General features: G+C 44.5%; 1 protein-coding gene across 1 annotated transcript; it reads right to left on the bottom strand.

The window, feature by feature from the left end:
• Positions 1–1941: 1941 nt before the first annotated feature.
• CALR3 (calreticulin 3) lies at positions 1942–25589 on the bottom strand. Its single transcript, XM_044255357.1, has 9 exons — positions 25465–25589; positions 25146–25247; positions 22306–22509; positions 14173–14267; positions 11229–11417; positions 7651–7758; positions 7438–7566; positions 6571–6663; positions 1942–2336 (listed from the first exon to the last, which is right to left on the bottom strand). The coding sequence occupies exons 1-9, from the start codon at positions 25553–25555 to the stop codon at positions 2193–2195; spliced, it is 1155 nt and encodes a 384-aa protein (XP_044111292.1). The 5' UTR covers positions 25556–25589; the 3' UTR covers positions 1942–2192.
• Between the last annotated feature and the right edge of the window lie 159 nt (positions 25590–25748).

Here is a 25748-nt window from a genome sequence, read left to right as displayed (position 1 = left end):
TCACTGGGCCCTGAGCGGGAACCCAGATGTCCACTCTCAGCAGCCACTGCTGTTTTGCCATCGCTCAAGTCCCTGCTGTTTTTCTCACCACTGTCTAAGAGGCCACTGGAAACCTGAAGAAAAAATGGCTACTCCTCTCTGCCTGCCTTCCCATTTCTTTTTTTTTTTTCTGCCTTCCCATTTCTGACAGAATGTGATGGAAAACCAATGGGTAAGGGTGTCTGTGAAATGTTATATACAAGCTTCCAGCCTTAGTGTCAGAGCCTACAGAGGCAATGACCACGGAGACCCTCCTGCATCCTCTTGACTGGAAACAGAGGCTTGGTGCTGTGAGTCCCACCCAGCTAGCAGCCTGGGGTTACCTCCTACTCCTATAGCCACCACACTGGGCAGTGAGCCACCATTCAGTGACCTCTCTTGCCAGAGTCCAGAGCTGCACTGTCCAACATGGCAGCCACACATCATGTGTGGCCAAGTAAGTTTCAATTTGAATTACAATTAAATAAGATTAAAAACTCATTCCTCCATAGAACATACAACACCAAGAATGAATCCTAATGTAAACTATGGACTCTGGGAGATAATGGTATGTCAGCTTCATCAACTGTGACAAATGTACCCCTATGTTGTGGGATATTGATAGTGGGAGAGGATGTGTGGGTATAGGAGTGGGGGTATATGGAAACTCTGTGCTTTCTGCGCAGCTTTGCAGGGAACCTAAAACTAGTCTTAAACCTATTATTATTAATTGTTTAAAAAATCATTCCTCAGTCCCACCAGCGATATTTCAAGGGAGCATGTGTGGCCATTGCAAATGGGGAACATCCCCTCCTCACAGAAAATTCTCAGGATGGCACTGCTCCGAAGATGAGCTCTGCAGGATCTGAGCTGGTTGGACCCGTCTTCATACAACTCTTTCCAGCATTTTCTGCCTAAGCCTGGCTCTGCTTCTTTCCTCAGTAACTTCTTCTATCATTCAGAGACTAAAGGGGTAGACTATTGAGTCCCATCCCTGCTATGTGGAAGTGAGTCTTTCATTTCTGAGAGTGATAACCAACCCCCAATAAACCACTAACCATAGGTCAAAAAGCCCACTTTTAGGGGCACCTGGGTGGCTCAGTCAGTTGGGCATCTCACTCTTGATTTTGACTCATGTCATGATCTTGGGGTTGTGAGATCAGACCCTCATCAGGTTCTGCACTGGGTGTGGGGCCTGCTTGAGATTCTCTCTCTCCTTCTCCCTCTACCTCCCCCCCTTCACATGTGTTCTCTCTCTAAAAATAAATACATAAAATATATATTTTTTTAAGTCCGCATTTGAAAGTCTGCCAACTTCAGCCAAAGTGAGAACAAAACTGCTAGAATTTCACTTCATGGGCAGACTTTTCACATGGATCACCTAGCAATGTGCCACATATAATTTCCAACATATCCAGCTTATTTGTAGTATCACTGGATTCTAGATTCTTGGTGTTCTAAATTTTATTACTTCCAACACAAATTTCTGTGTGCAAAAAGGCATCTTCAAATGAGAAGACTCTTATGTATGACTTTTAAAAAGCAAATTATTTGATCAAGGCAAAAAAACTGAGCTGAGAAGTAATGACTGTTTTCACTTGAGAAAATGCATTTCATTCCTCTCTCTTACACAGAACAAAAGGCCACAGAAGTGGGTCACAGAGTGAGGAAAAAGAAGCAGCGGCTTCTTTATGGCACAACAAAAGTCTGTGCACACAGACCTGGGTTCTCCAAAATAACCAGTATTCCAGTGAAGCCTGCTGAACCTTTCTACATGAATGACGTTGTGTAAAGGTTTCATGTTGGAAAAGGTTAGCATATGCTGTTAGTAATTTACAGTCCGAGGAAATAAGGCATCATCTCTCCTTTTTCAGGATAAGTTTTCCCAACTTTTATTTATAAAACATTCTGGGGGCTAAGCAAAGAGCCTCATATTTTTGGCCAAACCCTCACTGGCCTCCTCTGACTTCTAGCACTCAGGTTTGTCAAGAGAAGACATCTTGGTGCCCAGGGGTGCGGGCTCAGGGAACACCAGACCAACCCCACCGAGAAGCATAGGAACATTCTCCAAGAAAATTGGACAAATTACCACATATGTTGACATTTGCACTTTTACATGGAGATTAAAGTAGAAACAAGGTTTTACCAGTCATCTTTATCTGGGGTGGGAATGATTAAAGTTCATCCCTCCTGTGAAATCTCTGGAAAGTGTTTTCTTGCCCACCAAACCTGCCCATCAGCAGCTCCTGCTCGTCTTCCTCACGGGCCTTCTTCACTTCCTCCTTGGCCTGTATGGCATCCATCTCCCTTTCTGGGCCCTTGGAGAAAGAAACAGAGACATGAGACATTAGCCGCTGGGGTTATATTTCTAGGTGGACAGGGGTGTCTGCCTGCTCCTGCCTTCTTGCAGGCCTCTGCACTGCCTGGAGGTGGCTTGGAAGAGCCCCCACGGATGCCAGGGCCTTATCGCTGAAATCTATAAGTGTGACCTTCTCTGGGAAAGGGGTCTTTGCAAATATGATTAAGTTAAGCATGTTGAGATGCAAGGATTACCCTAGGCCCTAAATTCCATCACAGGTGTCCTCATAGGAGACGGAGAGAGAGATTTGACATACGCACAGACACAAGAGGAGAAGACCATATGAAGGCAGAGGCAGAATTTAGAGCCACATGGCCACAAACCAACGAACACCAGGAGCCACCAGAGGCCGCAAGAGGCGAAGGAAGGATGTTCCCCTAGAGCCTTTGGAGGGAGTGTGGCCCCGCTGATGCCTTGATTTCAGCCCAATGATATTGATTTTGGACTTCTGGCCTCCAGAACAGTGAGATGATAAATCTGTGTTGTTTCAAACCAGCCAGTTTGTGGTAATTTGTTACAATGGCCATAGGAAATAAATACAACCCCTCCTCTACTTCTTTCTATTCCCAGAGTACCTGGGCCCTGGTCCTTCTCAACAGAGCGGTGAACATGCAATGAAATGCGTCCTCTGAGACTAAGTAAGAAAATCCAGGTACATCAACAGAAGGACTAGGAGGACAAACACATCAAGGAGGTTTCCGTAGTCATTATTGAAGAAGAGCTTTAGTAAGACTTTGTGGCAGAAATCAGATTCAAAAAGAAATGGTTCACCATCACAATGAAAAGGTACCCTACTGAATCGGAGAAAATATTTGTAAATTATATCTGATAAGGGATTGATATCCAACATAAATAAAGAACTTACATAACTTAATAGCAAAAAAAGTCTGATTCAAAAATAGGCAGGGATTCCTGGGTGGCTCTGTCAGTTAAGCAGCTGCCTTCAGCTCAGGTCATGATCTCAGGGTCCTGGGATCGAGTCCCACATCGGGTTCCTTGCTCCTGCTTCTCCCTCTGCCTCTACCTGCCACTCTGCCTGTCTGTACTCTCTCTATCTCTCTGACAAATAAATAAATAAAATCTTTTTAAAAATTAAAAATAAAAAAAATAAAAATGTGCAGAGGATTTGAATAGACATTTTTCCAAAGAAGATATACAGAAGGACAACAGCACAGGAAAAGATGCTCAACATCTCTCATCATCAGGGAAATGCAAATTAAAACCTCAATGAGCTATCACTTCACTACTGTTGGAATGACTAGTATCCAAAAAAACACTACGTAAGAAACACCGGCCAAGGATGTAGAGAAGAGGGATCCCTCGTACACTGTTGGTTGGAACATAAATCAGTGCAATCACTAAAGAAAACAGTATGACACCTCCTCCAAAATTAAAAATAGCACACTAGATGAATACCATATAATCTGGTAATGCCACTTCCAGCTATTTATCTGAAGAACATGAAAACATTCTCTCAAAAAGATATCTGTGGGGCGCCTGTGTGGCTCAGTTGGTTAAGCATCTGCCTTCGGCTCAGGTCCTGATCTCAGGGTCCTGGGATCAAGCCCCAAGAGGGGATCTCTGCTCCGTGGCAAGTCTGCTTCTCCCTTTCCCTTTGTGATCTCTCTCTCACTTTCACTCTCTCTCAATAAATATGTCTTAAAGAATAAAAAAATAAAGACATCTGCACCCCCATGTTTAGTGCAGCATTATTTACAACAGCCAAGACATGAGAGCAAACCTAACTGTCCATCAACAGATGAATAAAGAAAATGTGATATATATGTATATGTGTGTCTACACACACACACACACACACACACACACGGGAATATTACTCAGCCATAAAAAAGAATGAAATCCTGCCATCTGCAACAACGTAGATGGACCTTGAGAGCATTATGCTCAATGATATAAGACAAAGAAAAATACCATACAATCTCTCTTTATAGTTTTTATTTTCTTTTTTAAATGATATTATTTATTTATTTATTTGACAGACAGAGATCACAAGTAGGCAGAGAGGCAGGCAGAGAGAGATAGAGGGAAGCAGGTTCCCTGCTGAGCAGAGAGCCTGATGTACGGCTCGATGCCAGGACCCTGAGACCATGACCTGAGCCAAAGACAGAGGCTTAATCTACTAAGCCACCCAGGTGCCCCTGGAATGTTTTGGGTTTTTTTTTTTTAAGATTTTATTTATTTATTTGACAGACAGAGATCACAAGTAGGCAGAGAGGCAGGCAGAGAGAGAGGAGGAAGCAGGCTCCCTGCAGAGCAGAGAGCCCGATGTGGGGCCCTTTCCCAGGACCCTGGGATCATGACCTGAGCCGAAGGCAGAGGCTTAACCCACTGAGCCACCCAGGTGCCCCTGGCTTTTTTTTTTTTTTTAATGAATTCAGAGAAACAGAGAACACATGGATGGTTGCCAGAGGCAGGGTGGAGGGGTGGGTGAATGCGTGAAGGGGGTCAAAAGGTACAAGCTTGCAGTTATAAAATAAATACGTCATGGGGATATCATGTGCAGCATAGAGAATACAGTCAACAATATTGTAATAACTTCATATGGTGGCAGATGGTAGCTAGATTTATCATGGCAAGCGTTTCCTAATGTATATACATATTGAATCGCTGTTGTACACCCAAAACCAATATAATACTGTATGCCAACTCTACTTCAATTAAAGCAATAAAACACAGGCATTGTGCAAAAGAGGATGTCCAAATGGCCACAAAAGCCATAAAACAGTGCCAACCTTCATTTGCCATCAGGGCAACAGAACTAAAACCCGAGATACCACTACACACCTGCAGTAACCCACAATCCCCAGCGCCGGTGAGGATTCGAGAAAGTGCAGCCCGTCTGGGAACAGCAGGGCAGTTTCTAATGGGGCTACACTTCTGGTGTAGGACTCAGCTATTCCTGGCTATTTATCTCAGAGAACTGAAAGCACACATCCACACTCAAAAACCGTAAGCAAATATTTATAAGAGCTTTGTTCATATGTCAAAAACTGGAAACAACCCAGTTGTCTGTTGCCTGAACAGATAAAAGGACTCAGCAGTTCGAAGAAACCAACTGCTCACTGATACCCCAGCAACACCACGGACCCCAGACACATCATGCTTGAGAAGCAGGCTCAAAAAGACTGCATGCCACGGAAGCCTGGGCGGCTCAGTTGGTTAAGTGTCTGCTTTGAGCTCGGGTTATGAGCCCAGGGTCTGGGGATCAAGTCCCACATGGGGCGTCTCGCTCAGCAGGGAGCCTGCTTCAGCCCTCTGCCTGCATCTCCCCCTGCTGGTGCTCTCTCTTTCTTTCTCTCTGACAAATAAATAAATAAAATCTTAAAAAAAAAAAAGACTGCACACTTGATGAATCCATTTATAGGACGCTCTGAAAAAAGCAAGATGGTAGGGACAGATACCGGATCGGTGGGAGACTCTGAGTGGGAGCAGGTTTGGCTACAAAGGGCCCAAGGAGACTTTGGGGAGTGGTGACACTCTTCTGCATTTGGATTTCTGTTGGTGGTTTCACAACTGTATTCGTTTGTCAAAACTCACGGGCCTCTCTACCAGGAAAGGGTTAAGTCTTATGGTATATAAATTATACTTCAGGAAATCTGACTTGTCAGCAACTGACAGTGATACCCAGTATAGCCAAAGCTATGGCATAAACCAAGACTCTCATCTACGGCACAAAGGAACAGAAAATAGGGACACCTTGAAAACTGTTGGGCTGTGTGGCCCCTGGTGACCCAGGCTGTCTCTCTCCTGGGCTTGCACAGGAATGATGGTAACAGCTTTATTCATGAGGCCACAAGCTGGAAACAATCCAAAGCTGCATCAACAGAGAACAGAGAGCTATGTTCTGGAATATTCACCCACTAAAAATGAGCCGCTGCCGTATTTGATAATATGAGCCCCACAGCACTGCCCGAATGAGTAAACACTGGATGGCTCCATTTATATGAATTTCAAAAGGAGGTTAATTGGACATATGGTGGTCATTCCTTTGGGGGTTGATGGCGGCTGGGAGGGGGTGGGAGGTTGTTCCTGGAACCCGGCTAACATTCTGTATCTGCATCCTGATCTGGGTGGGTTTTCTGCTGAAAACCCATTGAGTCCTTTCCTATATGTTCAACTCAACTACAGAAATAAGTGAATAATGAATGAGAAGTTCACTGTGTTTACCGTACCTTTGTTTCCCCCCAAGTAGCCTTGCCAAAATTCTCAGCATACTCCTCGTCATCTGTGATCAGGAAATTATCAAAGATGGTTCCTGATCTCACCTGTGGATGAAAATGAGGCCTTTCTTACTGATGTGAGGAATACGGCAGCTTTCCACCAAGAAACAGTTGCATTTGGCTCAGTGCTCTCGACAGTAGCAGGTGCTTAAACACATTTCTAAAACGTCCACTCCCTCCAAGGCATTGGTTCTCAAACTTAGGTGCATACTGGGGTCACCAACAATATTTTAGAAACTGCTCAAGTCATGATCTCCGGGTCCTGGGATCGAGCCCCATGCCGGGCTCCCAGCTCAGGGGGAAGTCTGCTTCTCCCTCTGCCTCTCCCCCTCCTTGTGCTCTCTCTGTCTCTGTCTCTCTCTCAAATGAATGAATAAATAAATAAATAAACTTCTTTAAAATGGAACAAAAGTAAACAACAATATTTTAGAAACTCCAGATGCCTGGCCTCACTCACACGATGATGATTTAACTGGTCCCCGGTGCTACCTGGGCATGAAGACTTGGAAGAGCACCCAAGTGACTCGAGCATTCCATGATGGTTGCCAACCGCTGCCTGAGAACCTTACTGTGCAAAGTGGGGCTCGGCCAGCAGCAGTAGGCCTGCCCAAGCAGAGGAGTGACAGGTTCCCAGGGAGGGAGATAGGAGGTGTCCAGAGGGCAGAAAGGATGTCTATTTTGTCCCTGGCTGTTTGTCTTGGGTCTGGGGCCAGGGGCCAGGCACATAGTAGGAGCTCAAGGAGTACCAGCTATGTGAACGAAGGAGTTTAGGCTGAAGCTCAGAGTTCTCGAACTATAGCAAATTAAAAGCCACGTGACCTGCCAAAGTTCTAGGCCAATGGCACCAATGTTCTCAAATTCGGAGAGGTCGTATTCTGTTAGATAGCTGTTTTTCATCTTCTGATGCAGCCAAACGTCTTTGTCTATACCCTCTGGTTTCAGGCCATCCTGCAACAACAAACTCAAATTTTAAGTGTTGCAGGAGGGTGGGAGGGGCATCCCAGGGAGTCACAGGGAGAGGATGTCACGCACCTGGTACGGAGGCTTTTGCAGCATTGGCCCCTGCCAGTCCCCCTCTAGCTCGCTGTTCCAGTCACTTGGCTTGCTGGCACTGGCATCCAAAAAATGCTTCTCCCAGTCCTAAAATGTAAGAAAAAAAATTGATTCCCAGATTTGAGAAAAGAAGCTACCAAGAGGCAGGAGCAGGCCCGTGGCCCTGGTCACAATTTCCCCATCACTTTGGTGGCCATAGGGCCAAGTGCTCGGGGTTGCCAGTCCCACCGAGGGTTTGGGGGCCACACACAGCTAGGATTTTCTCCCTAAGCCTTGGCGTGATTGCACCACACTCCCCAAGCTGGTGAGAGGAATAAGAGTGAGCAAAACTCGAAATAATGGCTAAAGTTAAATGAGGGGGCAAGGGGACCCTGTGTGGCTTCGTCGGTTAAGCAGCTGACGGTTGGTTTCAGCTGTGGTCATGATCTAAGGGTCCGGGGATTGAGCCCTGTGTTGGGCTCTGTACTCAGTGAGGAAGCAACTTCTCTCTCTCCTTTTCCCTCTGTCCCTCCCCTGACTCGTATGCATGCTTTCTCTCTCTCTCTCTCAAATAAATCTTTAAAAAAAATGATAGGACAAAAGTGACGATGGGGGAGAAGGGGCACACAGTCACTGCTGTTTAGGTAGTCTGACCTTCTACATAGCAGTCATATGTAGAATGTTCCAGAGAGAGAGGCTGGACAACCAGGAAAGTTTCCAGAACTTACCTGAGGACTGCTGGGTAGCAGGAGGAAAGCAGTTATGGTGTATAGACCTTCTATATATACATATGAATAGTCACACTGTACACAGATACGCATGATACATACACACACATATGCATGTGTATAATGCATAATGAACACACATGCATGCATTGTTTATATAATACACATATATCATATATGTACTCATATATAGTCACATATGTACTCATATATACATATATATACATCTCTACATATATATGTGGCTTAGTAGATGTTGAACAAATATTTGTTGAATAAATGGATGAGGAAAAGGTGCTATGGATTTGTGTTTATCTAAATATTAACATATTAATATTAACATATTAACACATTAATTATTATAAATATTTATAAATTATTTTATGATTTTATATTTATATATTATTACAAATGTTTGAGTAAATATTAATATATAATATATAAAATATATAAATATATATTATATATAAAATACGTATTATATATAAAATATATAAACAAATATTGATATAAATATAATATACTAATATAAATGCATAAAAGTTATCTACAATGATGCTTTCTCTTTCAGAACAATGGAAAAATAGTAACATTTTGCATTTAGAGTGTGGCTTTTCCATATTACACACTACTTCTCAATGATTGACCTCTCAGTGACTGAGGATTTGGTGGCCTCTCCTACAGCATTTTGCCCCCAACCCCACCAGCAATGCTGAGCTGCTCACTCTTGTGCTGGGACCAGGAAATGGCTACAATCCCATCTGGGCAGTTGGCTCCCTACATTGTAGGTGACAAAATCATTAACCCACCACGAACTCATTTGTTGAGGAACTCACACGGACCCAGACATATGTACCAAACAGCCAGTCTGGAGGCCCCTTCTGGGAAGCTGATTAGGCCCCACGAGGGAGCCGGCTCACAGACACTCGGCCCCAAGACACGCAGAGCGGGCTAGCCGGCACCCAGGTGGCCGGGACTTTCATCCCAATACCGGTGTCTTCTGAGCAGCCTGATTGATTTTCTTTGCCATCCTGTGCCTTGTTACAGTAAGTCTTCTTTCCAGGTGAAAACTACTGCTCTGGTCTGTTTCGAAGGTAAGGAAGCGAGGGAGAAACTTTGTTCTTTTGCTTTCCTGATTACACTGTCTACGATGATGTATTTGATGGTCAGACAGCAGGGCCATGGGTCAGGTTTAGTTGCCAGAAATTAATTGTAAACACAGTCCAGGGGCACCAGGGGTGCAGACAGTTAAGGGACTGACTCTTGGTTTCAGCTCAGGTCGTGATCTCAGAATCGTGAGATGGAGCCCGAGTCAGGCTCTGTGCCCGGCAGGGAGTCTGCCTCAGATTCTCTCTCCCTCTCCCTCTGCCCCTCCCACTCATGCTCTCTTTCTCTCTCTCTGTCAAATAAATGAATAAATCTTTAAAACACACACACACACACACACACACACAGACACACACACTCTGAGTCCAGAACTTTCAGTTATGGCAAAGACAACTGCCCTAAGACAAATGGCTCATGGGTTTGGTGCGGAGTTTTGATATTCAAAACAAAATGCTTAGGGGCGCCTGGGTGGCTCAGTGGGTTAAAGCTGCTGCCTTCGGCTCAGGTCATGATCCCAGGGTCCTGGGTTCGAACCCCGCATTGGGCTCTCTGCTCAGCGGGGAGCCTGCTTCCCCCCCCCCGCCTGCCTCTGCCTACCTGTGATCTCTCTTTCTCTCTCTCTCTCTAATAAATAAATAAAATATTTTTAAAAAAAACAAAATGCTTCAACAACAAATAAACATAAACTGAAAACAAAACAAGACAGAAGGGAGCTCGTGATGGTTGAGTGGTAGTTCCCAGGGACGGTTTGTATGCATCCTAAACCTTGGAATCTGGGAATGCGAGCTTCTACTGAGACAAAGATCTCTGCAGATATAATTCAGGTGAGGATCTCAAGGCAGGTCACTCTGGATTATCCAGAGGGCCCTACATCCAAGGGCAAACATCTTTATGAGAGAGAGAAGGAGACACGAGGAGGTGGAGGCAGATTCAGATGTCTACCAGCCCAGGAGCTTGGGAGGCAACAGAAGCTGGACGAAACAAGGAAAGGATTGTTTCCTGGATACTTCAGAGGGAGTGTGACCCTGACGACACCCGGATTTCTGCCTTCTGCCTTCAAGAACCGTGTGAGAATACATTTCTGTCGCCTTAAGCCACCCACCTTGTGGTATCTTGTTACAGCAACCCTAGGAATTTAATGCATAGAGTTATGTTAGCAGATTCTTGCTTGTCAGTCACAAGTGTGAGGCTCAAAAAATACTTTATGTTCAGGTTCAGAATAACCAAAAAAAAATCATTTTTATAAAGGTCGCTGATGTATTATCCTTTTTAAAGAATAAAAAATTGGTTAAAAAAAAACCTACTTGCTTTCATCTCAAATATTATAAAACTCTTCCACAATACCTGTGTGGCTGGTTTCAGTGGCAAATGTTCCAGAGAGGACGCTTTTTTTTGAAAGATCGATTTTTAAGATTTATTTATTTATTTTAACAGAGAGAGAGAGAGAGAGAGAGAGAGATGGGGACAGGGGGAGGGGAGTAGAGGGAGAGAGAATCTGAAGCAGGCTCCATGCCCAGCGTGGAGCCCGATGCAGGGTTCAGTCCCACAACCTTGAGACCACCACCTGAGCTGAAATCAAGAGTCAGACACTTAACGGACTGAGCCACCCAGAAGCCCTCTGGGGGAGGACCCTTTGAGTGTGACAATGTTGACCTCACGATCACCAGCCATGTAGCAATCCTACCGAAGTACATACACACTTCGCTGGCACCCTCTCTAGAGCTGTTTGGGATAAATCCATACCTGGGATTTGTCGCCTTCAGCCTGGTCCCAATCCTTGGACTCCGCAGAGGACTTCTCCATCTTCTTAAGTGACGTTAAGTTCCAGTCATACTCGATGTTGCCGGATTCAATCGACTGACCATCGATCTTCACTTCATAAGTGAGGTCTGGTCTTAAAATCAGAGCATAGAGGTGTGTAAAGCCATCAACCTGCACATTTTAAGGGGAGAAAGGATAACGATGAGACCCTTGATGTCTTGGGGCAGGTCTACCTACATGGTTTAAGTCTTCAAAGCCTTGCTATAAAGAGCAAGGAGAGAGGTTCTAGGGGCGGGGGTCAACTTGACTAAAAAATGGGTCCTGCGGAAGAAATCCCCCCTTTGTACAAAACTTCCTCGCTACCAAGCAGACCTGAGCGGCTTACTTCCTTTTGTGTAGACGATGGCTCCCCCTTAGATGCCCACAGGTGGTTATGACAGGGCGGTGGGTATACACCGAGGGACCACTGCTCTGTTTAAGAAAAATTATGTGAGAAACAGCTTCCTCTTCTGTACTCCGAAAGACACCAAATGAAGCCCAGTTTATTTTTCAACACAGGAGAGAACTTTCTAATGTTCTGAGCTGTCCAATGGTTTAGGCTCTGCAAGGGCAGGCCTGGTGCCTCTCTTGGTCATAGTTAAGGCCTCAGGCCAGACCCAAGGGAAGCACTCAGCAAGCATCCAATAAGTGAGAGAGGGAAGGTGGATGGCGGGTGCTGGGGAGGTCGGAGGTGTCTAGGACATGCCGGCCTGTGGGCAGCAAAGGGGACTCCTGCACCAAGGTCCAGTAGCAGTCAGTTCTCAAAGTGGGGCCGGGCGGCATCAGTATCATTGGGGAAAGGCCTGGGAAACATCCGTTCCCAGATCAGTCTGACCTTCTGTATTCAGAGATGCTGACGCTGCTCAGCTTTGGGTACCACTGCCCCAGCAGCTTAAAGGCTCTGTCAGGAGGCCCCTCCCTCTGCTAAGAGCCAAAGGTAAAAGCTTCTCTGGTACCTCTCTGCTCTGCCCCGAGGGACAGGGTGCTGCTGTCCACACCACGGCTGATGGCTCTGTCTGCTCAGTGTCCCTCCCAACCTCTGTAGTTTGCTGGGACAGCTGAGTACATGCTTCTCCCAATGCTCTCTACCCCTCTTAGTCTCTACTCACCTTTCCTAATTTCGACTTTGGGCTCATTGGCCAGGTTGTTGGTACCTTCCAGGATCTAACCACAAGTTCTGGGCCCCCTGAGGGATAATATCCACTCCCACACATACGCAATGGATCCAAAGCAGGATCTTTAATCCCGACCATTGGCCTGAGCTTCAGACCACAGTTTCCAACAACTTACTGGACACCTCTACCTGGATGTCTGCTGGGATTTCACAACCGATAGTTCCAATCAAAATTCCCGACTGTGCCCTGGCCTCCTTATTGGTCTTGCTTTTGCTAATGATTAAGAGCAGGCAGCTGAGAGTCATGGTCCACATCCTCAGGACTCACATTCCCAATATTGTGAAGTCCTCTAGGTCCTGCCCCTGAATTATCTGCCCAAACAGTCCCCTGTTCTGCATCCCGCTGAAGCCTTAGACTTCAGCCTTCTCCCTGCCTACTGATCACCCTGTCCCTCCACCCCTCCTCCCCAGAGTCTCCAAGGTATTTTTCTAACATGCAGGTCTGACCCCCTCCTCGAAGACTGCTGAGGGCTGCAGAGGTGGTCCCAGCCGTTCTCTCACAGCGTCACAGAACGCCGACTACCTGCTGTGAGTCAGTGCTCCTTCGACAGAAGCATTTTATTCTTCTAACACGTAGCCGAAATAGCACCTGCCTGAGAGCATCATCAGCCTGCAGGTGCCACTCAGGGGGCCTCCGAGGGTGGCTGACCTGAGCAAATCCTGTTCTAACCTCCCCAGCACGGTCCAGGCCAGGCTTCACAACCTATGTTGGCATCACCCCTGCTCTCTCCCACGTACCTGATGCACAAGTGAACAATTTATTCGGAATCAGGTGTAAAACCTGTGCACTAAGATGGGCTTCAAGCTCTCTCTCACGCCCCCTAGGAGGATGTCGGGCCTCTCCACGCAGAGGGGACCCAATGATCCTATGTAGCCACCAAGTTAGGAGGTGGGAACCATGTTGCTGATGGAGAGTCACTGGGGCTCTGTGGGGAGACCAAACACCCCCCAGCTTGGGTCAGGACTGAAGAAGGGGTGGTTATGGACACTTTCCCTCTGTGCCATCAACGTGCTCTCGAAACACACTCTGGCCTCCCGCCCAAATTCACCCAGATTTGTGGAGGCTTCCCATGTTGGAGCTCTGGGCACTGGGGGGACCCTACGGGACAGGTCCCTGTTTCCTGGCCGCTACATTCAAATGGAGGGGCTGCTTCAGGGAGTGTATCTTCCCTCCATGGGCCCAGCGCCAGGAACTTGACGCAAGTTGTGTCTTTGGAGAAGTCCTGGGCTGGGCTGTGGAGTCATCATTGGCCCCAAGGCAGAAAGTGTAATTTTCACAGGATCCATGGATAGAAAGTAAGAAAGTATGCTTTCATTTCAAAACATTCCTGTTTCTAAATGCTTTGGTATTTTGAAGATTAATTTCTCTAAGACTTTTTTCCTGCATGCTGAATATTTATTTCATTCCTCAGTGAGGATGGATACAGCAGAAATGTGACTGTACTGCTGTAACCCTTACAAGGCAAATTACAGTGTAGCTCACAGTAAAAAGTGCATCTGCCCTCCTGATGGGTATAAACTTCAGAAAACTAGCCAACAGTGTATGTAAGTGTCTCTAATGAGCCTGGTAAACTGGAAACCAAGGGGCGGGGGTGTGTTGCTAAGATCCATTCCTGGCTCAGTTCAGTATCTTAAGACCAAAACTATTTTCTCTAAATTTAGGTTATCAGGAAGAGCTAACATAATTACAGATTTGAATACGAAAGCATTTACCTTACACCTGATTGATTTCTTGTTTGAGTGATACTGATTCTTGAAATGTAAAATAACATGAACTTTCTTGATATCAAATCCACAAATATCAGGTCCTACAAAAAAAAATACAAGCTGCACTCAATTTCTTTCGCTAATGCGTCACCACAGGAAACCCGCAACCATTCCCCTGAAGTAAGGGGCGAGGACCAGAAGCTTGCGTGTGCAGGAATCATCAGACTTTGGCATGGATACTGAAATGGACAGTGACACCTTTGGACTCAAGTGAAAGGCAGCACGTGAGTAAGAAAAGGATTTAACAGTCAAGGAAGCATTCCTGATGTGCTGTCCGAGGCTTGGGCTCACTCTGAAGCTCTGAGAGGTACCCTGTGCCCAGGTGAGGGCTTCAGGGATGGACTAGCTGGCTGGGATTCCTGCTCTCATTTGCTGTGGGAAAACACATTTGCAATCCTCATGCCTGTGTCCTATTCTCTAAAATGGGGATGTGAATCAACCACGGCTATTTTTGCCAATTAGATGGGCTAAAGGGTGTAAAGCATTTAATATAGCAAAGCTCAGTATTCGTTCCTATTATGTCCCAAGACAACATGCACACATTCAGATTAAGGTTTTCTGAACATACTAAACAAGGTTTGCAGGAGGGATCTGGAAAATTTGTCAAACCTTCCGGGGATAACCTTCCGGGGATGTTTGGAATTACCCCACTGCTGCTTTATTGACCTTAAGCCTTAAGAATGTACTAGAACACCCGTCTGTCTCAAATCAAATTCCATCACATCCACTAACCCGGGACTGCATCCGCCCCCAGGGATTCTGTGAGGCTGTGTAAACACAAGCAGATGACTGCAATTTTTTTCCTAGAACTTGCAGTGATGAACCTTCAGAATAAGAGAGATCCAGGCTGCACATAATTACTTGAAGGGTATTATCAATTTGCCAGAGTGGATGTGACATTGAACTTGGAAGCAGCATCCATGTCTATTGCCCTGAGTTCTCAGAGGATGCTTCTTTGTTTAATTTCCTTTTCTTCTTATCACTGGAAAAGATCCCAGTTCAATTTTTAAAACAAAAGCTATGGTATGCGAACTATTTGTATGAAATCTATTACCTGGGGATTAAAACATGAAATTCCTCCCTCAAAAGTGGTCAGAATTCTCCTATTTCTAAGCACCTACATATTTTAAATATTAAATTAAGCTTCAGAACATGCCCAGACATGACCGGAAAATCTGGACATTTTCCGTTAACAGCGATCATAAAATATTTATGCGCATAATGAATTTTTATGAGGAAATGGGATAGACAGAAGGACTCTAAACAGGCTGACCTGCCTTTGGGCAAGGAAGTTTAATCTTTGTGAGCTTCAGATTTTGTTTTGGTTTTTCTTTTGAGATATTATTTATTTGTTTGAGGTAGATTACGCTCGGGCGGGGGTGGGGGGAGTGGACGGGTTGGGGGGGGAATGAGCAGGGGGAGATTCAGAGGGAGAGGGAGAGGGAGAAGCAGACTCCCCACTGAGCAGGGAGCCTGACACAGGGCTCACGCCGCAACACCAGGACCTGAGCCTAAGCCGGAAGCTTAAGTGCTTAACCCTCTGAGGCCCCCAGCCCCCTCCCTCCCCGAGCCTTAGTTGTTGTTTTTGTTTTTCAAGATTTTATTTATTTATTTGATGGAGACACAGAGAGAGAACATGAGCAGAGAGGGGGAGAAGCAGATTCCCCACTGAGCAGGGAGCCTGGATCCCAGGACCCTGAGATCATGACCTGAGCGGAAGGGAGATGCTTAAATGACTAAGCCACCTAGGAGCCCTCCTCGTTTTTTTATTTGCAAAATGGAAGCCCTGTTCCTGGTTTCCTAGGGTTTAGACATAATCTAAGATTGTATTTGTAAGGCCCCTGGTAATGGCCCAACTTCTCTTTTTTCCCTTCAACCTCACAAGCCTTAGCAAGCTGCTCTCATGGCGAAGAGTAGAGCTGAGGCATCACGGGGAAGTGTTCTAACAGTGACACAATGGGTTTAACTAAAATGCAACTGAGGGTGCCTGGGTGGCTCAGTTGGTTAAGCAATTGCCTTCAACTCAGGTCACGATCCTGAAGTCCTGGGATTGAGTCCCTGGTGGGGATCCCATCTCCACGGGGAGTCTGCTTCTCCCTCTGACCTTCTCACCTCTCATGCTCTCTCTCACTGTCTCTCTCTCTCTCTCTCAAATAAATAGACAAAATCTTAAAAAAAAATAAAATGCAACTGAATTAAAAGCAAAAATAATACAGATAATTTACTGGCTTTTCTTTTTTCCTCCAAAGTAAGTTGCTTCACAATTCAGATGTAGAAGACACGTTATATATAATTAGAAGATGGGGCTTCTAGCTAGTGTTTGTGGTGATTTTGTTTACCAAACCCAACTAAATGAACTTGTGAAAGCATCTCTGATTCCACAGGTAATATTTTTTTTTTTGCCAGATATCTCTGCCATCCCATTTTAAGAGAATAATAATAACCCAAACCAAGCCACTTTGATTTCCTTTTTAATCAAAATAAAGACTTTCTCCATTCCAGATTTTAAATTCAAGAGTAAATGGGAGGCATGGCAGAGGAGAAAGAAGTGGGGAGAGGTCGGGGACTGTGCAGTTGGTGGAAACTGGGTCTATGTAATTCTGTGGCCTTGGAAAAGTCTCCTTACCCTCTGAAGACAAGGAAGGAATACATCCAAATCCAATAAATAATCTAATAATATCTATTCTCTCTACTTCTTTTTTGTTTTAAAAGATTATATTTTATATTATTTGACACAGAGAGAGAGTGTGTGTGCACAAGCAGGCAGAGCAGCAGAGGGAGAGGGAGAGGGAGGCAGAGGAGAGGGAGAAGCAGGCTTCCTGCTTAGCAGGGGATGCAGGATCCCAGGCCCCTGGGATCATGACCTGAGCCCAAGACAGACGCTTAACGGACTGAGCCGCCCAGGCACCCCTATTCTCTCTACTTCTGTGTCACACTATGACCAGCAGTGTACACAAACGTGAGGACAGTATAACAGGTGTCTGAAGCCTGCTGCTGATCACGATAAATTCACAGATAAGCATGGAAAAATGATGACAGAGAAAACTTCTACAAGACGTCCACATCACGAGAAGAGAATTTTAAAAAACGATTCTCCACATTTGAATGATCGATGGATATTCTAAAACCGTATTTCCACTCCTAACTGTTTCTTCACTTTTGAAAACTGTGGTAAAATATACATAAAATTTATCACCTTAACCATTTTTAAGTGTACCTTCCAATGGCATTAAATACCTTCACATCATTTTGCAGTCATCACCACCATCCACCCCCCAACTCTTTTCACCTTATAAAACTGAAACTCTACACCCATGAATAACCCTCATTCTCACTCGCCGCCATCCCCTGGCAGCCACCATTCTATGTTCTATCTCTAGAATTTTGACTACTCTAAGGACCTAAAATAAGTGGAATTGTATAGTACTTGTCTTTTCGTGTCTTGCTTATTTCACTTAGAATAATGTCCTCGAGGTTCTTCCATATTGTCGTAGGTGTAGCACTGTCCTCCTCTATGAGGCGAAATAATGCTTCATTGTACGGACACTACATTTGTTTATCCACTCATCTGCTGATGGACACGCGAGTCCTCTAGTTTCAGTCTTCTTATTTTTTTTAAGATTTATTTATTTATTTGAGAGAGAGAGCGAGAGAGAGCACACGTGCGCACATGTAAAAATGGGGGAAGGGGCAGAGGAAAAGAGAGAATCCCGAAGCAGACTCCCTACTGAACGAGGAGCCCGAAACAGGGCTCCATCCCAGGACCCTGCAATCATGACCTGAGCTGAAATCAAAAGTCAGTTACCCCATCAACTGAGCCACCTAGGCACCCCCTTGGTCTTCTTTTTTGAGATTGTTTTGGCTATTCAGGGTCTCTTGAGATTCCATATGAATTTTAGAATGGGTATTTCCATTTCTGCAAAAAAAAATCATTGAAATTTTAATAGGAATTAGACTGAATCTATATATTGCTGTAGAATCTGTAGATTACTTTGTCTAGTGTAGACATTTTAACACTATTGAGTCTTCCAATCCTATGAACATGGGATATGTTTTCATTTATTTCTATTTTCTTTAATTTCCTTCAGCAATACTTTGTAGTTATCACTGTACAAGTTTTTCACCCCCTTGCTTAATTCCTAAGTATTTTACTATCTTGGATGCTATTATAAATAGAATTGCGTTTGTAATTTCACTTTCAGATTGTTCGTTGTTCATATATAGGATGTAACTGTTTTTTTGTGTGTTGACTTTGTATCCGGCTACTTTACTGAATTCATTCATCAGTTCTAATAGACGGTGTGTGTGTGTGTGTGTGTAATCTCTATGGTCTTCTATGTATAAGATAATATCATCTGCAAATAAAGATCATTTTATTTCTTCCTTTCCAATTTGGATGACTTGTATTTATTTTTCCTGCCTAATTGCTCTGGCTAGAACTTCTAGTACAATGTTGAATAGAAGTGGTAAGAGTGGTCATCCTTGCCTTGTTTCAGATCTTACAGGAAAAGCTTTCTCTTTCACCAGAGTATGTTTACTGTGGGTTTTTTGTAGATGGTTTTTATTATATTGAAGTAGTTTCTTGCTATTCCTAGTTTGTCGACTTTTTATCTTCAAATGATAAAATTTTTGATGATCATGTGTTTTTCTTTCATTCTGTTGATGTATCATATAATATTGACTGATTTTCATCAGTCAATATGCTGCTGAATTCTTTTGGGGTATTTTGTCGAGAATTTTTGCATCAGTGTCCATAAACAGTGTCCATAAACTACTGTTCTGTAGTTTTCTTTTCTTGTAGTGTCTGGCTTTGGTGTCAGGATAATCTGGCTTCACAGAATGAGTTGAGGAATACATGTTCCCACCTCTTCAATTTTTTTTCGTGAAGTTTGAAAAGGATTGGTATTAGTTCTCCTTTAAATGTTTGGTAGAATTCATGAGAGATTAATCAGATTCAGGACTTTTCTTTGGAGAGTTTGGCTTACTGCTCTCTTTACTATTTACAGGTCTCTTTGGATTTTCTATTTCTTCATGATGGAGTCTTGGCAGGGTTTGTGTTTCTAGGAATTTGTCCATTTCATCAAGGTAATCCAATTTTGCAGTATACAACTGTTCTTAGCACTATTTTTTAAAAAAGATTTTATTTATTTGATAGAGACAGAGATCACAAGCAGGCAGAGAGGCAGGCAGAGAGAGCGGGGAGCAGACTCCCTGCTGAGCAGAGAGTCCAATGCGGGACTCAATCCCAGGACCCCGAGATCATGACCTGAGCTGAAAGCAGCAGCTTAACCCAGAGCCACCCAGGCACCCTGTTCTTAGCACTATCTTATAATTCTTTTTATTTCTGTAGAATTGGTAGTAACATCCCATTTCTGGTTTTGTAATTTGAGTCTCCTTTTCCATTTAGCTAAATCCATTCACCTAAAGGTTTTGTCAAATTTGTTGATCTTTTTTTTTTTTAAGATTTTATTTATTTGACAGACAGAGATCACAAGTAGGCAGAGAGGCAGGCAGAGAGAGAGGAGGAAGCAGGCTCCCCGCAGAGCAGAGAGCCCGATGCGGGGCTCGATCCCAGGACGCTGGGATCCTGACCTGAGCCGAAGGCAGAGGCTTTAACCCACTGAGCCACCCAGGCACCCCATTTTGTTGATCTTTTTGGAGAACTTTTGATTTCACTGATTTTCTCTGTTCTTCTAGTCATGATTTCATTTATCTCTGCTCTAACCTTTACCATCACTGTCCTCTTGTCCATTCAATTCTACCAGTTTTTGTTTTACATATTTTGATGCTCATGAGGAGTGTAGATGTTTGTAATTGTTACATCCTCTTGCTATATTGACCTTCTTACTAATATGCAATGTCCTTTGTCACTTACAACCTTTAAGATTTATTTAAACTCTATTTATATTAGTATATAAATATATATTAATATAGCCATTCTGCTTTCTTTTGGGTGTTATTTGCCTGGCATATCTTTTCCCTTCTGTTCTCTTTCAACCTGTTTCTTTGGATCTCAAGTGAGTGTTTTGTAGAATGCATATGCTTGGCTCATGGGTTTGGTTTTTTTTTTTTTAAGACTTCTTATGTATTTATTTGACAGAGAGAGAAATAACAAGTAGGCAGAAGTAGGCAGAGAGGCAGGCAGAGAGCTCCCTGCTGAGCAGAGAGACCGATACGGGGGCTTGATCCCAGAATCCTGGGATCATGGCCTGAGCTGAAGGCAGAGACTTAACCCACTGAGCCACCCAGGTGCCGCAGAGGAAGAAGCAGGCTCCCCACTGAGCAAGGAGCCTGTTGTGGGACTCAATCCCAGGATCCTGGGGTCATGATCTGAACCAAAGGCAGATGCTTAACCAGCTGAGCCACCCAGGTGCCCCTCTGGCTCTTGTGTTTTTATCCATTCTGCCAATCCCTGTCTTTTAACTGGAGATTTTCATCCATTTACATTTAATTACTGATAAGAAGGAACTCACTTCTGTCACTCTATTTGTTTTCTATATGCCCTACAGCTTTTTGATCCTCATTTCCTTCAATGCTGTCTTCTTTTTAGTTGAGTTTTCATAGGGAAATGTTTAAATTCCTTTTTAATTTCCTTTTGTGTATATCCTATAGCTATTTCTTTGTGGTTATCATAGGGATTACATTTAACACCCTAAAGTTATAATGCTCTAATTTGAATTTATACCAGTTTAACTTCAATAACACACAAAACTGCTGTTCACCTCTTTGCAACTCTGTGATCAGCAGCAGCAATCCTCAATGAGAGCTCAGTTTCCTGATATTTGGAGGACAGGGTCCTTTTGGCCCACCATTTCTGTGGCAAGCCGTGTGTAGGCTGCTCCTACACATACACATACAAGGCATAGCTGTCTGCCTTGTGGCTTGAAATGGGAGATGGGTATATCCACTCTGCTAAGAGCTTAAATTGACCAAAATTAAACTCCCCATTCTTCCCCTGGAAGGAGCAATCCTTCCATAGACTTCAGAGTTTCAGAACAGTTACATCAGATCCTGTTGTTATGATTCTTATCTAGGTAGGGAGATGGATTTCTGAAGCTTCCTACTCTATTTTCCCAGAATCCTCTTCATTCTGAAAGTTTTTTGAATCCATGCCCTTCAGCTATGTCTCGTTCCTATGGCCCAAAGTGGTCCCATCCCCATTTTAGCACAACTTTTAATCAATTACTTCTGCTATCAGGAGATATTTAAAGTGCTCCAGGGGCCAGCAGGGGCTAGAGAGGAAACATTTTGGCCTTCCTATCATTTTCATGTGTCGAAAACATTATCCTTCAGTTTTTTTTAAATCATTAAAAATGTTAAAACCCATTCTCAGTCCATGGGGCATAACAAACAGAGGCCATGGGCTGATGTGGCCCTTGGCCAAGGTCTTCTGAGTCCTGATATATTCTAAGTACCAGGGGCTACATTAATATTAAATAACCAACTTTCTCAAAAGTATAAGAGGGGGTGCCTGGAGGGCTCAGTTGATTAAGTGGCCAACTCTTGATTTCAGCTCAGGTCACAGTCTCAGGGTCCTGGGATTGAGTCCATGTCTGGCTCCACACTCAGCAGGGAGTCTGTTTCAGGATTCTCTCTCTCTCTCTCTGCCCCTCTCCCCCACTCACACACTCTCTCTCTCAAATAAATAAATAATTTTTTAAAAAGAAGTTACAATAGAGGGATGCCTGGGTGGCTCACTCAGTTAACCATCTGCCTTCAGCTCGGGTCATGATCTCAGGGTCCTGGGATAGAGTTCCACGTTGGGTTGCCTGCTCAGCAGGGAGTCTGCTTCTCCCTCTGTTTCCTCCCTCCTCCCTGATCCTTCCTTTCTCCCTCTGCTGCTCCCCCTGCTTGTGTTCCTTCTCTCCCTCTTTGTCTCTCTGTCAAATTAATTAATTAATTAATTAATACAATAAAATGGTATAGTTGCCTTTTCATATTAATTAGGTTAAACAGTACTAAAAACCTTTGGTCAGATATACTCAATTCTACAATTTTGGAAAAGTCTTAGTCAGGATTTTATGAAGTGGAAGGATTCAAAGTCCCCAGAAATGGTAGTTTTGTACTATCTAAGCTCACCAAACATAATATAGTACTGGGATTTTCCGTTGAGGTTCTTCTGATCCACGTCTGCAGGGAAGATCTTAATGTAGCCCCCTCCACAGTCCATCTTCTGTTCATGTTTTACTGTGTACTGAATGACCAGAGTCTTCCCTTTGTTGCTAAACGGTTTGAATCGTGCAGAGATGGCATAGAATCGGCCATTTTGAGTGGTTTGCAGACCTTTAAACAAACAAACAAACAAATATTCATGAAGGACTGGGAATGACACTGTGCTCAGTGCTGCAGGGAATTAAATGGTTGTCCGTTCCCCACCCTCAATAATAACTTATGTCACTCTGGAGGCTGAAACATATTTTCACAATAACACATGACAGGTATACCAGTAACACGCTCTCTGCTGCCACAGAACTTTCCACGCTCTGTTGCTTTTGTGCTCAATACACCACTGTCATGCCCTAAGTTAAAGAGACACTTCAGCTCTAAATGACAAATATGCAACTTAATTATGGATGAAAAGTTAATTTTGCTTCATTTTCCAAAGAAACAGTGCGAATATACAATAAAGCTTGTGTAGCAACTTAATTAAAAAACAACAACAGAGCATCCCACATCTTTTCTTGAATTCTATCTTAAAATAGTTGCTTAAGGGGTGCCTGGGTGGCTCAGTCTTAAGCAGCTGCCTTCAGCTCAGGTCATACTCCCAGGGTCCTAGGATCAAGCCCAGCATCAGACTCTCTGCTCAGCGGGAAGCCTGCTTCTTCTTCTCCCACTCCCTCTGCTTGTGTTCTCTCTCTCACTGTCTCTCTCTCTGTGTCAAATAAAAAAATATATATAGTTGCTTAAGACTCACCACAGAAGACGGAGGACAGAGCGCTGTCCTGGAAAAAGTGCTTCACTGCATGGGATGTGCTGGCCCACAGCTGTCCTCTTTTTACAAAAATACCACCCTTTTGTCACATGAATCATCTCATATTTTATAAGTTTAGGTGTCCACTTCAAGACTAATCTTCCCCCTCTTTTCAGTACCATTAGGCTCTATGCCAAATCCTTATCATACACTGGAGTAGAAGACAAAGTTGAAAAGAGGCAATCTTCCTATAGCCTAGTCTTCCCTGCTCCACATTCCTGCCCCCGTACCTGCCAACCTTGAGATCCATCATAAACGCCCTTGGCATTTTCATTTTCTATCAACATGTCCAAGCCTGAACTCATGGCTAACTGCTCACTACCACACTCATCTCTCTCTCTCTTCCGTTCTTTGCCCACCCCCCCCTTTTCAAAGAATTTATAGGCTCACCCCCGTCCTCTACCCTCTTACCAACCAAGCAATTCCTATGGCTAAGAATCACCACCTCCCTCTCTCTTCTCATCTCTGTCCAACTAAATTCTATTTATCTTTCCATCCACAACTGGTGTGTGAAGGTCCTGGGAGACCACAGTGAAAGGGGGCAAATTAACCAGTATCCCCAGTGCCCTGACCATGTGTGCTCTCAGGAGATGTGTGCCAGAGTGAAGGAAACACAGAGCCTCGGGATCCCAGACTGGACAAGAAAAAAAAAACACCGCGGAGGAAAACACAAATGACTCTAAGCGGACACCCTTATCCTTGGATAAGCCTGATGGAACAACCTGCTAATTTCACTCTACTTTTGGCCTTGGACTGGATTTTTTTAAAAAAGATTTTATTTATTTATTTGTCAGAGAGAGAGAGAGAGCGCACACAAGCAGGCTGAGTGGCAGGCAGAGGCAGAGAGAGACTCGATCCCAGAGACCCTGGGATCATGACCTAAGCTGAAGGCAGCAGCTTAACAGACAGAGCCACCCAGGTGTCCCTGGGCTGAATTTTGGTCAACTCATCAGACCAACATGTAATATAGAAAACAAGGCATATATAGTAGCAAACTGGAAGCTGCCAACAGGACAGCCCTGCAGTAACAGACTCAAGATGGAGGTTGAGCGGAAGGTTGGTGAAGAGGGAAACTTTTCATCTAAATCAGGGGTCTGCAAACCTTTTCTGCAAAGCCAGAGAACAAATACTTTAGACTTTCTGGGCCATACGGTCTCTGTCCCAACTTACTGCCTTTGCAGCACACACACACACACACACACACACACACAAAGCCATAGCTCTATGTAAATGAATGGGCATGACTGTGTTCCATTCATACTTTACTTATAGACCCTGAAATTTCATATATTTCACTGAATTTTATATAATTTTTATATGACACAAATATTACTCCCTTTTGGATATTCCCCCAACAATTAAAAAATGTAAAAAAAATCATTCTTATCTCACCAGCTATGCAAAAAACAGGTGGTAAACAAGTTGGGGTGTGTCCACCTTTTATCAACAGGAAGGAGAAGACAGAAGCCATCCTTGCCACCAGAAAGGTACTGACTTGGGGGGTGGGTAGGTGGGGGGGGGTGCAAGGGGGACCTCTGAAAATATTCCCTATCTTGACCAGGGTGTATAGATGTAAACAGTCCTCTTTCTGTACCCTTAAGATCTATGCACCTGACAACGTATACCTTTTAACCTCATTTTTTTTTTCTTCTTAAAGTGAAAACAAAAATGAGAAATATCCCTTAACCTTTTTCCCTCTGCAGTTCAGAGACCTGGGGTCTCCAAACTCATATGAGACCAGCTGGGATACAATGGGGCTATCTTGGGTAAGTAAAGAAAGGAAAGAGAAAAAATAATGCCAGACCATATCCAAGCCTTAGTTTTCCCGCCAGTGAACGGGCTGGAAGAGGTGTTAGGGGTGTGCCACACCTACCCTGCAAGGCTGCTACGGTGGTGGTGGTGGTGGGGGTGACCCTTAGCTCCACGTTCTCACCATTCCTACACTAACCTTTGTCTTTCTCTTTATGACCATAAAATTTCCCCGACGAGAGTCTAAAATGCCCAAATTGAGAGTCATTGGTGGACTGCACCCATCGGTTCCTCCATCGCTCTGTGGGGGAAAACAACAGCGGTTAGGGCTGAAAGTGTTCACCTAAGTCATGAAAGGTGTATTGGGCGGGGGGAAGGAGAGGGAGGTTTGAGGCTTCGAAGCTTCGAGGCTCCACCACCACCAATCCCGCGGTGATGGGGTGGGGGGCACTGGTGACTCGGGATGTTGGCTGGGCAGCTTACGCCCCCACTCCACCACGACGGTATCGCCTCTTCACCTCCGTCTAGAAATTCCTCTTGGAAGTAGACAGTGGCTAGCACCACCCTCAGCATGCAGACCGCCCAAAGCGGAACGTGAGCCATAGCCATGAAAGGCGCGCCGCGCTTCTTATCATAACCGCTTCTTTGCTCCCAGCTGTCTCCGCGGCGTGTCGGGCCGCCCCGGAACTACAACTCCCGTCACGCCTCGCGATTGTGATCTGAGGCTCCATTGGCCCTCAGCGCGCAGTGCACGCCGGACCCGCCCCGGCACCATCACTCCCATGACGCTCGCGATTGTGAC

The sequence above is a fragment of the Neovison vison genome, chromosome 6 (genome assembly GCF_020171115.1).
Source record: "Neovison vison isolate M4711 chromosome 6, ASM_NN_V1, whole genome shotgun sequence".
NCBI classification, from domain to species: domain Eukaryota; kingdom Metazoa; phylum Chordata; class Mammalia; order Carnivora; family Mustelidae; genus Neogale; species Neogale vison.
This window is presented reverse-complemented; position numbering and strand designations above follow the sequence as displayed.

Bases quoted from the DNA above. Each gene is read 5' to 3' on its own strand.
- CALR3 (XM_044255357.1), bottom strand. From the start codon at position 25,555: ATGGCTATGGCTCACGTTCCGCTTTGGGCGGTCTGCATGCTGAGGGTG. The intron at 7,567-7,650 runs GTGCGTGACATC...TTGTTGTTGCAG, and splicing joins TGCAAAAGCCTCCGTACCAG to GATGGCCTGAAACCAGAGGG. The intron at 6,664-7,437 runs GTCACGTGGCTT...TTTCATCCACAG, and splicing joins TTGGCCTAGAACTTTGGCAG to GTGAGATCAGGAACCATCTT.